At 51.9% G+C, this 13,315-nt stretch overlaps 2 protein-coding genes across 2 annotated transcripts in view; one reads left to right on the top strand and one right to left on the bottom strand.

Annotated features, from left to right (window-relative positions):
* LOC112916946 (uncharacterized) overlaps positions 1-2,191 on the bottom strand; it is a 42,017-nt gene extending 39,826 nt beyond the window's left edge. Inside the window, exon 1 of the mRNA XM_072733693.1 lies at positions 1,060-2,191. Coding sequence (XP_072589794.1) covers positions 1,060-2,191 — 1,132 coding nt within the window. The remainder of the gene's footprint in view (positions 1-1,059) is intronic.
* On the top strand, positions 1,465-7,075 carry KCNS2 (potassium voltage-gated channel modifier subfamily S member 2). The gene is made up of 2 exons (XM_025994757.2): positions 1,465-1,615; positions 2,151-7,075. The coding sequence occupies exon 2, from the start codon at positions 2,190-2,192 to the stop codon at positions 3,618-3,620; it is 1,431 nt and encodes a 476-aa protein (XP_025850542.1). The 5' UTR covers positions 1,465-1,615; positions 2,151-2,189; the 3' UTR covers positions 3,621-7,075.
* The last annotated feature ends 6,240 nt before the right edge of the window (positions 7,076-13,315 follow it).

Raw genomic sequence — 13,315 nt, 5'->3', positions numbered from 1 at the left:
TATAAGTGAGGCCAGGCTTAGATTCAGGAACCCCCACAAAAGGCCAGATCAAAGGTCTTCCCCCACTCTCCAGGGAATCCCAAAGCATTGGCGCTTCACAAAGCACTTGTATAAGTGGGTCCTCAGTGCCAGGCCCCCAGAAAGAAAGGATGTTTCTGTGCTGGCTGCCCCGTGGGTCCACAGCCACACCATAAAGGTTTTCCCCAGTACTTCTGACTGAGACTTGTAGCCCACTAGCTCCCTGCCAAGCTCACATCATGCACCAGTCTTTGCAAATGGGGTCGATGAAAAGGGCTGAACGACCAAGGGGGGAGGGTTCCCAGAGCTGTAGGTCCATTTCTCAACTCAAGCTCAAGCCCAACAGGCCGTGACTTAAGGAACAATCTTTGGGGACCAAGAGCTCAGATTTGGGCCACAAGTCTCCTGGGGAATGGGGACACAGATGCTGAGCTCCTCTACACTGGCCCATACCTGGATGGATGGTTCCCACCAACCACCAACCACCATGGATGGTTCCCATGGTGTCTACAGGCACACAGTTCTCATTGTGTTTTACACAGACCCTGTCAGTCCCACTGAATGCTACACTATACAGCACACATAGTCACCCATTGTGATGCACTACACTGACATGCCCTATATCTCCTGTTCTGACATACTGTACACACCTCCTCACCCTTCACGGTTTCCATTTTTATCAGCACTGCACACGCAGACATTGAAAAATCCTACAGTCCTCAGACTTACACACACACAGCCCCCACCGTCCTTTAAAGCCCGCACACCGCACCGGCCTGTACACTATACACAGGGCGTCCACACAGAATTCCCCGAAAGGACTCTTTGCTTCCCAGGAGGTGGATCCCGGCCCGGGCAAGCTAAAATGAGCTGACCTCGGGCTTCCCTGCTCCTTTCTTCCCTCCCGATGCCTTTCCCCAACGCCCACCCCCAGCTTCAGGAAACTTTTCATCAGACCCCTAAAAGGGGAAGCCTGGGGTTCCTGGAGCCCTTCCGCAGGCTCAGCAAGCCACCCCCCCCCTTCCCCGGCTGGGCTCTCACCGGCGCCCAGAGGGGAAAGGTCGCCGTAGGCAGTCCCCTGCCTGCGCCCTGGGAGTGAACAGCTGTCACCGAGACAGGGAAGGTGCCGGCCCTGCCTCGCCGCAGGAGCGCAGAGAGGGCGCAGGGACGCTCGGGTTGAGCGCCGAGAAGCCGGGGCGGCGGCGGCTGCGGCTCCGGGGCCGGGGCGGCGGGCCCGGGGCCGGGGCGCGTGGAGCTGTCCGTTCAGCACCGGCTCCTGCGGGCGCCTGCGGCGCGGGCTGCTTCTCGCTCGGGGCCGAGGGGCGCGCGGGCCGGGAGAAGGGCTCTGCGAGCTGCGGGGCCACGCAGCCACCTGGGAGCCTCCCGCGGCCGCGAGCGGCGGCGGCATCTCGGGCCGGAGACCGCGGGAGACGCTCGGCGGACCCCGCCCGCCGGCCCGCGGGCGCACACTCCGGCGCACACCCCGGCGCACACCCGGGCGCTCCCGCGCGCACACGCACAGCCGGCCGCGGCGATGCCAACACGCAGGTCGGGGAAGTTTCCCGCCGGCCTCGGCCGCGGGCCCCCGTGCTCGCAGGTAAGCGCTTCCAGAACGCGCAGGGTGAGCCCTGGCAGCCCCCCGGGCAGGGCGGCGCCGGGCGGGCGCGGAGTGAGGGGCTGCGGTCTCGAGGGCTGGACAAGGGGACGCCAGGCCGGTCCCCCACCCGCAGCCTGGGCTGACGGACACGGGCCGCGCGCCCCCGCCTCGGCCCAGCCCTGCCCCAGCGCATCCCAGGATCCCGGGTCCAGTCCCGCCTGCCTGCGGCGGGCGGGCGGGGGCGGCTCCTCCGCGCGCCTGCGGGCCAGGTCGGCTTTCCGCCCCCGCGCCCTCCACAGGACCCCGGGGCGAGGGTGGGGGCGCGGCCCCGCTCCTCCGCAGCCCTTCCGGGAAGGGGCCAAACCCCCGAGCCTGTCCCCGTCCCAGCGGCCGCAGGCCCCAGTGCCCGATGCCCGCCGGGGAGGGTCCGGGTGCCCGACGCCCGCCGGGGAGGGTCCGGGTGCCCGACGCCCGCCGGGGAGGGTCCGGGTGCCCGAGGGCGCGGCTCACGGGGCGCGGTGTCCTCCGCCCGCAGGTGTAGCGCCCCCGCGGCACGCGCGGCGGAGTCTCCAGCATGACCCGCCGGAGCCCGCGGGGCGCCGAGGCTGGCGTGGAGGACGGCGAGGTCCGCATCAACGTGGGAGGCTCCCGGCGGCGGCTGCGCTCGCACACGCTGCTGCGCTTCCCCGAGACGCGCCTGGGCCGCCTGCTGCGCTGCCGCTCGCGCGAGGCCGCCCTGGAGCTCTGCGACGACTACGACGAGGCCCAGCGTGAGTTCTACTTCGACCGCAACCCCGAGCTGCTCCCCTACGTGCTGCACTTCTACCGCACCGGCAAGCTCCACGTCATGGCGGAGCTGTGCGTCTTCTCCTTCAGCCAGGAGATCGAGTACTGGGGCATCAACGAGTTCTTCATCGACTCCTGCTGCAGCTACAGCTACCACGGCCGCAAAGTGGAGCCGGAGCAGGAGAAGTGGGACGAGCAGAGCGACCAGGACAGCACCACGTCCTCCTTCGACGAGATCCTGGCTTTCTACAGCGACGCCTCCAAGTTTGACGGGCAGCCGCTGGGCAGCCTCCGCAGGCGGCTGTGGCTGGCGCTGGACAACCCCGGCTACTCGCTCTTGAGCAGGATCTTCAGCGTCCTGTCCATCCTGGTGGTGCTGGGGTCCATCATCACCATGTGCCTGAACAGCCTGCCAGACTTCCAGATAGCTGACAGCCAGGGCAACCCCGCAGAGGACCCCAGGTTCGAAATTGTGGAGCATTTTGGCATTGCCTGGTTCACGTTTGAGCTGGTGGCCAGGTTTGCTGTGGCCCCTGACTTCCTCAAGTTCTTCAAGAACGCCCTAAACCTCATTGACCTCATGTCCATCGTCCCCTTTTACATCACTCTGGTAGTGAATCTGGTGGTGGAGAGTACGCCGACCTTGGCCAACTTGGGCAGGGTGGCCCAGGTCCTGAGGCTGATGAGGATTTTTCGCATCTTGAAGCTGGCTAGACACTCCACTGGCCTCCGCTCCCTGGGGGCCACCCTGAAATACAGCTACAAAGAAGTAGGGCTGCTGTTGCTCTATCTCTCCGTGGGGATTTCTATCTTCTCCGTTGTGGCCTACACCATTGAAAAGGAGGAGAATGAGGGCCTCACCACCATCCCCGCCTGCTGGTGGTGGGCCACCGTCAGTATGACCACTGTGGGATATGGGGATGTGGTCCCTGGAACTACAGCCGGGAAGCTGACCGCCTCTGCCTGCATCCTGGCAGGTATCCTGGTGGTGGTGCTGCCCATCACCTTGATCTTCAATAAGTTCTCCCACTTTTATCGGCGCCAAAAGCAGCTTGAGAGTGCCATGCGCAGCTGTGACTTCGGAGACGGAATGAAGGAGGTCCCTTCCATCAATTTAAGGGACTACTATGCCCATAAAGTTAAATCCCTCATGGCAAGCCTGACAAATATGAGCAGGAGCTCACCAAGTGAACTAAGTTTAAATGATTCCCCACATTAGCTGAGAGGACTTGTCATCTTCAAACCCACACTGCTGAGTTGCCTCTCGTGCCTCTGGCACAGTTCAGGCACCTTGTGGTTATGGTGTAAGAAGTACACCCAACCCTAAAGGGGAGAGATGCATGGGATATGCACCCCAGGTTGCTTTTACAAGTATTTAGAATCATTTTTAGAGGATGTTGTGTCAGACACCATGCCCTTGCACCCTTCAATGAAATGACACTCACTGGTCTTTGCTTCGTGGGCATAAAATGTTCACCTTTCTGCCAGAGGAGTACCACCCAGAATGCTAATTTTTCTGTTTGTTGTGTGCTCTACTCTAGTGCTCGTGGTCCAGTACTGTCTGTGAGTTGTTTGTGCTCTTGTCTCTGAGGTTGTCATGATGTGAGTTTTGTACAAAATGCTCCCACAAGTCCATCCAGTGAAAACACATCTGTGGGTTCAGCAAGAATGTGATGGGATTTTTGCTCAGTCAGGTGAAAACAAAATCTCAGTCCTTTAGCCACCGCTTTCATTTAGTTTTGTTACCAAAACAAAGAATGTGAAGTTAAGCACACATGACCGATGCAAGTCCGTGTGTTGTTTTTACAAATAATCTGTAGCTCTGTGGCTTGCATGGGCACACGGGTCACCTTTAGGATGATGTACACTGATGTTCATCTTGTAAATGTCGCCTTTAGAGAATGTGACTCAGTTAGACATGTAGTGATGATTGAAGCTTTCTTTTTGTTTTGTTTTGTTTTGTTTTGTTTTGTTTTGTTTTCCAAGAAGAGAAGCATTAGGGACAGGGCTTCAGCTAAATAGGCCAAATCGTGGGATATCTGAAGACCTTTCAAAGTCAGGCCTTCATCTTTCCAAGAGTGGCCATAGAGACATTTATTTCTGGCTGAGGTTCCTGCTCTAGGCCATTTGATGAAAATTTGCTGTGTCTTAGATATAAGCATGTTTCTTGAAATATTTATTTTTTAAGATGTTTAGAAATAAGGTCTTCTTGTCTTTCTCAACTAAAAAGAGGTATACTGTCGTTTTAGCTCCCTGAGGCAAACACTATTAGATCGCTAGCGAGGGCCGTAGCTTGGGAACTTTGTTGCCTCCTCTGGAAGCTCATAAAATGAGAGCCCCTTTATATCAGAGCAGAATTTACCTAGATCATTTTGCTTCTAGGATACAGTATGTTAGATATGATGCTCTAATTGCCCTGCAGTTCCTGGTATGACAGGGAAACCCGGCAGTGTGGAAGAGTGTACTCAAAATACAGACATGCATGAATGAAGTCTGTGTGGCTAACCCAGGACAGAAATACTGTAGTGCTTACTTTCATTTCAATGACCTTTTGTTGGGAGAAGGTGGGTAGAGGCCAGGAGCAAAGAAAGAGTTGTAAAATAAAATATCGTTACTTCATAAAATGTCATAGATAACTGCAAACTTCTTGAAAAGCTTACTGCTACTTAAAAGACCTTTCAATTTTTAAACTTGTGTTGAAAGTTGAGAACGCTTTCCTTCTCCACAATGCCCTCCTGCCTCTTCTTCAGTCAAACTAGCACACAACATGGTGAAGGGAACCTAGGGCAGCTTTGTAACATAATTCTCTAGGTAATCAGGTGGTTCTTCAGTTGGCTTCCATTACTGTTTGGTCTTTGGAAAGGCTACTGAATCCAGGGGTGTAAGTGAGGAGTTAGGCAGGCTTTCTATCTAAGGTTTGGGGCTTCTCTAAAGACGTCCATTTTTAATCTTAGCTGGTTGAAGAAGATACATACCTCAGGATTCTGTCAGAAGGATTTGTTACTTATAGTTGCTGTAGCTTCTACAGAGTGGGCAGTTGGTTGGATGAATGCACTAGTCCCTCACACCCTTGAGTCTCCGATTCAAATCCTCCCATGAGACTGGAGCCTCACAGGGGGCATAGAGGTGGCCACCTCCTCATGCCTGGTGGTCTACCATCCACGTCTCTTTGTCAAAAGCATCAGAAAAGGTGAGATGACTTGGGGGCGACTGGCTTCCCAGTCAGAAGAGCAGGTTTGTTTTTTAGAGTTTGCACATGGTGTACATGGACCACCAGATTTGGCTCATGTTTCCAGCACTAGATGGCAGAGAATTTACAAAATTACCCCAGCTGCACGGAAGGCAGGTGATGGTACAAATTTGTGAGCACTGTTCAGTTTGTCAAGGATCATAGTTCTCGGGGCACTGAGCATGGTGTCCATGGTCACTGACCATAAAGCCTGTGAAAAGCTGAAACAAGGAAGGAGGCAGAATAACTCAGTCACTCTCATGAGTATTTTTTCAACAGGCAGGTCTTACCACCAAAAAAGAGACCGCTAGTGGTTACTCTTGACAGATGCGAAAGCTAAAAAACTGGACTTTCCGTTTTAGTAATGACTTGCATTTATTTGGTGCCTTTCACTGGGGGAATCCCAAAGTGCTTTAGAGACTGTTTTTTTTTTAACATCTATTGTACATATTTATGCACTTGTATAAAATATTGCTGTGTCCATCCTGGAACTTTAGTCACTTCTGAGAGTGAGAATGTCTTGATGGCATCGACTTCTCCAAGCTGTGGTTTCAGATTAGAGGGAGAGAGAACAACCCAGCTGGCTTGAACCCTGGAGTTAATTCCCACAAAGGGTGGTGCCTGAATGTGGCGTAGGGAGAAATAACCTTCCTTTCCTTCAAAGTACCACCAAGGTATGGAGTTCACAAGTGCTCTCAGTTGGGCTCTGTGTAACATCTTAAGTAGCTGTTTCTTCTGGTCTCTGAAACTAAACAGGGAGGATCAGGTGAATTTTATGCTTTGTCTCTGGAGTTAAGAATACAATTATGAGGTGACATCATTGGCCACCAGGCTGTCAGAATGACCCATAAGCCTCCTTTAGGGGGACACAATAGAAGCTTCAGATCACTTATTTCCAGCTGTGGCTTAAGAGCAACTTCAACTCTCAGCATTTGAATGTTGTTATTTTCAATGCCATTGAGACAAATGTATGGACCAGGGTCTTCTGACAACATATATGATGAGCATTTCAAAATTGCCAGTTGGAAGTGACACTGTGTCTCTATTGCATGGATAATGGTTATAGATTTGTGTTTGCTGCCAAACACCCTCATTTCCTGGGTTTGTTCCTGAGGAGAGGTGTGTTGTAATGCCGAGCTGATTTGTAGTTCCTAAGGTACTAACTGGTATTTAACATTTGGATTTGTTATTTCTACTTCTCTTAGTACTCAAATAATTGAACTACCTACTAATTCTTGCCTCATTTCAAAGAAATGATTTGTTCTGCACTTTGGGAGAGCAGCAATCTGTACTGGCTCTGTGTTATCTACTTGAAGGCTTAACTGGTATTTCTTGTATGTTTTAACAGCATGACTTGTTACAGAGTTGTAATTTTCAAAATTGAAAACGCTGTATTTGCGATGTCAGTTTTAACACTCATTAACACACTACTGTGCAAGCATTGAGATGGGCCCTGCTGAACCATTATGTCTGGTGGCTGAACATTAGTCTCCGTACCTCGACTCAGGAATGAGGAGGAACGCTGACACACTCAGGACCCCAGCCCTGAAGACTGGATAGAAAAAGATTATTTATGCTTCCTTAAGGCACTTCAATTACATATGGAGTGGTAAACGCAACAAGGGTGTTCAGCACTGAAGACCAGAGTTCCTGGGAGAGGCTGGGCTTTTTGAGCATTTGTTGGGAAAGAAGAGCTGTTATTTATTTTTTTGTGGGCACATGGAGGTGGCACTCTATTCACCAGGACCTAGAACCTCCGGCCTGCTTTGTGGAAGGGATGGTCATTTATTCTTGGAACCCTGGTGAAAACAGACAGCCTTAGGATTTTCCCCTTCCATACTGCCTTGCTTGGTAGCACTGAGGGGCCTGCCAGCACCACTCCCACCCCTATCAGCTGCATTGTCCCTGCTGCTGTAGCACCTCCCCAATGGTGACGTGGGTCCTGGATAAGCTAAGTGCCCTGTGGTGTGAATATTGGGGATGCAAAGAACCAGCCCTCAGCACCTACTTAACTTGGTGGGGCCAAGTTAAGCTATTAGACCATGAGCTATTGCAAAGGCCACACTATACTATAGGAAGGTCACTGAGTTCTACTCCCAGTTTTGCCTTCAATTCTATGATCTCACGTACATCATCTGGCCTTTCTGAGGCTCATATCCCACTGCTACCAAGTGAGATGGTTGGATTAGATCATCCCTAAAGCCCTGGCCAGTTCTCCATCTCAATGTAAAACCCAGAATTTCTGCAGGCCTCTCCACTCCATATTACAGCAGTGAGCGGGTCCTGATGTCCTTAAGCAGAGAAGAGGGACTGCTCACAAACCTATGTGCTTTCATTTCTCTCTTTAGTCCTCAGCCACGAGAGCTGACAGTTTCAGGAACAACAATACCAGGGAAATCTTTGGACTGGTGTCCATGCCAGGTGAATAGAGTTTAACATAAAGAACAAGTGTCTCCTTTGGGCTTTAAAGTATTTATATATCTAATCCAAATTCCTGCTATCAAAAAAAAAAAAAAAAAAAAAAAACATTGGACACAGAGGAAAATCACATTGATCCCATTTGGCCTCAGGGCTCTTTGCCATTGTGTGGGTAGTGTGTGCGGGGGTTCTCTTCTGCAAGACCTGCAGAACGGTGTGCAGCAGGCCATGTGAACCTGTCTCCGGTCTCCTGGGGGTTCAGGAAAGGTGCTGAGGGACTCACATGCAGCCCTGGGAAGGCTCTTGAAGCCACCGGGGTCCTTACATCCCACCACATGGGGCAGAGTGCATGTTTCCCCTCCGACAGGCGCGTAGAAATGGATGTTTGGGGATATTCTGGGGCCAGGATGCCTTGCATCTTAAAAGGAAAAACAAACACCTCTTCTTGAGAGAATAACTTAAATACACGCTCACATGGCTTATTATCTCCTCTTATTTATCTCCTTTTAACTAGCACTTCTACCTGTGGACCTTGTCTGGGTGTTACATCCAACTGATACAATAGGTCTTGAAAATCTGCAGTTTCCTTCCCTCGGTGACCTCATTTGTCAATCTTATCTTCCTGGCTGAATTCTCCAAAGCAAGTGATTGTATCTGCAGGTGACAAGCTGATGCTTTTTAGAAGAACATGGAGACAAATGAGGCCTCAGAGATGTGGCTCAGGAGAAAGGTCCTCAACAGAAGAAAGGGGACAGTCATGCCTAGGAGGCATGTGAGAAGTCATGCCTTCTTCCTTCTGTAGGAGGTAGTGCAAGCTCCTACAGAAGGAAGAAGAGATAGAAAGAAGCCAGAAAGAAAGAGGGAAAACACAAGAGGGTACAGACAGAGAGAGTGAAGGAAGATAAGGCAGAGAAAACTGAGGAGACAGAGCAGAGAATTAGGGAGGAGAGGAGAGGCTAGGTGTGAATGAATTACTGCAGGCCTTCTCTTGAATTCATTTGACTTCCAGTCGGAGTGGCCTGCTCTCAGCCTACCAGTGGCTTCCTGGGAGGTGAGGCGGGCTGGGCTGCACCCCCATCTCCCCCGGGGTGCACCTGGCACCTCCACCTAAGAGGTGCACGGTCTGGTAGAATGGAGACGTGGAAGCTCCAGAAAGCGTTTTGGGTGAAAAGGGGCGTGAGGCCACGGAGAACCGAGCAGTGATGTTTCCTGTGGGAGTCTGAGCGGCCTCCAGACGCAGGGACCCCCAGCCCAGACCAGGAGGCCCCCGCGCGCTGGCGGGGGGCCGGGGGCGAGCAGGTCAGCGGGGGACAGAGCTGCACTCCTTGGTCACCGGGTGGGACATGGAGCGAATCGGTGCCCCGAGAGCGCGACTCTCCGCATGCAGGGCCCGGACCCGGCTGAGGGCAGATGTGAAGGCGGGGGGCTGCGTGGGAAGGGGAGGAGTGGGTGCCCCCGAGGTGGGCTCTGGGCCTCGGCCTGGGTCAGTGACTGCACATGGGCCAGCTGGGCTTCCGGCGTGATGGGTGGCGGGGTCGATGGTGGTGCCCCCAGGAGAGACAGGAGCCCTTGGATCTGTCCCTGAGGTTGAGCCCTGTGGCTTGAGGGCCCGGGGATGACCGGAAGGGATGGAGGTATGTGTGGGGGTGCCCAGGGGAGTCTGGCCCTGGACTCCCCAGCTGAGAGGTGGAGTTGGAGGCCCTGGGTGGGACAGCCCAGGAAGGTTCAGGAGAAGAACAGAAGAAAGGAAGGTCCCTGCGCCAGAAGGGGCGTTGGGGCAAGTGAGGCCCCCACCCTGGCTCTCCTCTGCCTGCCGCCTGGAGCTGCAGGCCTGGTTCCTTCTTACCCCTGAGACCCTCTGGGGGGCTGATCTCTGCCACCAGCCTCAGCTGTCCTCTTCGTCCATTTCCTTGTTTGATCTCTGCCATCGGTGCCTGTTCCTCCCACTCTCTCCAAACTGCTTTTTGAAAGCTCACCAGTGCTCTGCTGATAGTCAAAATCACTGGCCTTTCCTCAGTTCTCAGGCTCCTCCACCCGCATTCTACCCCATGGGCCAAGCTTCACCTTCTCTGCACTCCCTCCTCTGTTGCTTTTTGGACAGTGCACAGTGCTGCTTCTCTCAAGGGCTCTGCTTCTCCTTCTCACATCCCCACCAGGGGCTTTGTCCTCCTTCTGACCCTCTTGACCACTCATTTCCCCTGAGGTTCTGTCCTTAGCAGCCCGCAGTGCACATCAGCCAGGCAGCAGGCTTGACCAGTGTGCACATGCCTTGCATGTGTCCTTGACTGACCCCACATCACTTCTGAGCCCCCAGCACATCGCCTATGCATTTGGGTATCACCATGTCTGAAACTGGACTTCTTAGGATCACACAAGCTTCTCTTCCTCCCACCTTCTCCCTCACTTCTGGCAATGGAGACACAGTGCTCTCAGCCACCCAGGTTGGAATTTTAGTCATCCTTGGATCTTCTTCACTTACTTAGACATTTTCTCACCATAGCAATCATTTCTTGACACCTAATTGCCGAGCACCATATTAGATGTAAGGGAAGGAAATGTTAAGGGTATTGCTTATAGCTCTTAAGCAGTATAGACTTTAGAGGTACTTTATTGTGCATTGAAATCATCTGGGGAGCTTTCAACAAAGTAGATTTCTGGGCATCACTCCATCTACAAAATCAGACTCTTGAGGATGGGTCCCAAGGAATTTGTAATCTTAAAATGCTCCTGTGTGATTTTGAGGCAAGTGGTGTTCAGACCCCTCCGGAGAAACAGTGACTCAGGGAGTCCCCTGACAGTTCTCCCCCTCCCCTCATGCCCGGGCCTAGTGGGCACCAGGTCTTCTCACTCCTTTCTTCACTGCATTTTGCACATTGGTCCCTTCATATCCACTCTAAAGACTTCCACCCCACTTCATTGCTCCTTAGCTCATGCGTTGCTCATTTCCAACAGACTCATCTCCAGGCTCTCACCACCAAGCCATCCTTCCCTGCAACCCAGGCTCATCTTTCCCTTCCTGTATCTTAGACTTACTGGTGACTATTGAAGACATAAGCACCACTGACATGAAGAGTCACAGCTGAGGAAGTGAAAAATCTGCATGGACAAAGAAAAGTACTCCTCCAGGAGGGAGGAATGAAGCAATGAGGGGCAGGTGATGGGGACATAGAGATTTGTAAGATCGAACATGAGAGTTGGTGGTACAAAGGGCTTGAATGTTGGGTGACCGAACTCACTACCTGTCCAGCATGACCAAACCAGAGTCCTAGACTCACGGTCTCCCAAAGAGGCGTGTGAGTCTGTCCAGCACTGAGTCGTCCCTGGACACCCAGGGATTATGGCATGAGGTAGGCAGACTGGGGGAATATGCTAGAAACGGAATTGGGGTTCTCCAGGAGGTTTTTCCACTCAAAACTCTTTCCGTCTCTTACATCTCCAAACATTTAAAGAATTCTGAGCTATTTTCAGACCTACTATGAAAAGAACTGAGGTGTTATCAGTCAGACACCAATCTAATCATTTCCTAAGAGGCAAGCTGGCATGACTCACTTTCGATCTGTCAGCTTTGTATTGTTTTTTCTGGCAAACTTTGTGGGTCTGCCAGGGCTGGCTGTAGCAGGAGCCACTGAATTGTAACCCACTGTGTTCAGGGTCCATTCTTACAAGGGCCACCGTCACAGGGTTGTATCCTGCATTTCTCTTTGTGGAATATGCGGGAGGAGCAGAGGGAAACTGCAACACACAGAACTTAGGATGTCCCTAGGCTTCCCCCGCTTGCTAAGAGAGAAGCCAGACAGCTTTCTTTATGCCTCTCTCAGATTTAAGATTTGAGTATTGCTTTCAGATGAGGTGCTGGTAGAGCTGAGGGGGCCCGGAGGTAATTGTGGGTTCCTTCTCATGGCAGGTGAAGTCACTGGCTTCCACTCTGCCCTTCCCTCTGCCATGGAACTGGGAAACCAACGATGGGAGGCATTTAAATATATTACTATGTAATCTGCCAATTTTAAAACATGAGATCACTGATTATTCAGTAGTCTCATTTTTTTTTAAAAAAAGCCCTCTCATGTTAAAAAAAAACAAACTAAAAATTGCAGTCAAATCAAAATATCTCACTGGCCTTCGCATTTACCTGAACTCCCCTTCGCCTACCATGGGAATATGTATGTAAATGTGTGTCAAAGCTTCAGAACTAGCAGATGCTCAGAGTCTTGATGCTAATGGACTCATTTGAGCTGGTATTTCAGGGATGAGCTGATGCCTGGAAACTGGAATGTGCAGATGTCACATATTCAGAGAGACTGGAGTGCTGGCCTCAGCAAATGATGCCAAGAGAGGAACTGAGAGGCTGAGTTATTTTATTTTATTTTTTTTTGAGAGGCTGAGTTAAATCAACCAACAGCCATCATCTAGCTGGGTACAAAGCCGTTTGCCAAGTGCTGTGCTGAGGGCGATGGCAACACCTTCTTCACGTGCCCTCTGCCCCTAATATTTTCATATGGGCACCATCGGGTGAAAGGTCACCTTGGATGGCCTTTCAAGAGCAGCTTTGAAATGTCACAGAGGGATGTGCGCATGCACATGTGCATGTATCCATGTGTGTCTGTGGGTCTCTGTGTGAATCTGTGTGTCTGTGTGTCTGTCTATGGGTGTGCTTGCGCCCCTGTGTGTTTGTGAATGTGGAGGATGAAAAGGAGGTGGGTGCAGCTGCTCTCCAGGACTCCCAGAGACATTATTTTCATAGGCTTTGCCTGCATTCCGCCCAATTTAAATTACATTTTTCTGCAACTAGTGCCTCTGCTTTATGTCTTACAGCAGCCAGTATTTTTTTCTTCTTAGCTCTTATTGCAATTTATCATTTTTGTTCATTGGGTGATGCCTGTCATCCCCAGTAACTGGAAGATCCCCGGAATGTTTATCTCCAGTGCTCAGTATAGTACCCAGCACAGAGCAAATGCTAACAAACAAGAAGTAAACCAAGGGCTGAGGGGCCAGCCTAAAGTGTGGAGTTCAAGTCCTCTCATTGGGAGTGATGCTAGAGAAATTGCAGGTTGCTGGGCAGTAGATCTGACTTGCCACCTAACTGAAGTGGGGTCGGGAGGCCTCATAACGGGCTTTCATTGAGTGGACATCCTTAGCAAAGCCCCCCAGGCTGCAGACCTGTGACATGTCAGTCAGGCAGTGCTACCAGTAAGAGTGGATGCACATTTCTGAATGAGCTCCGGGACTGAAGAGGGGCTGCCAAGACATTCCCACTGGGTAACGACTAA

Source organism: Vulpes vulpes, chromosome 13 (genome assembly GCF_048418805.1).
Source record: "Vulpes vulpes isolate BD-2025 chromosome 13, VulVul3, whole genome shotgun sequence".
Lineage (NCBI taxonomy): Eukaryota > Metazoa > Chordata > Mammalia > Carnivora > Canidae > Vulpes > Vulpes vulpes.
Note: the sequence above shows the minus strand (reverse complement) of the source record. Positions and strands in the feature narration are given on the sequence as shown.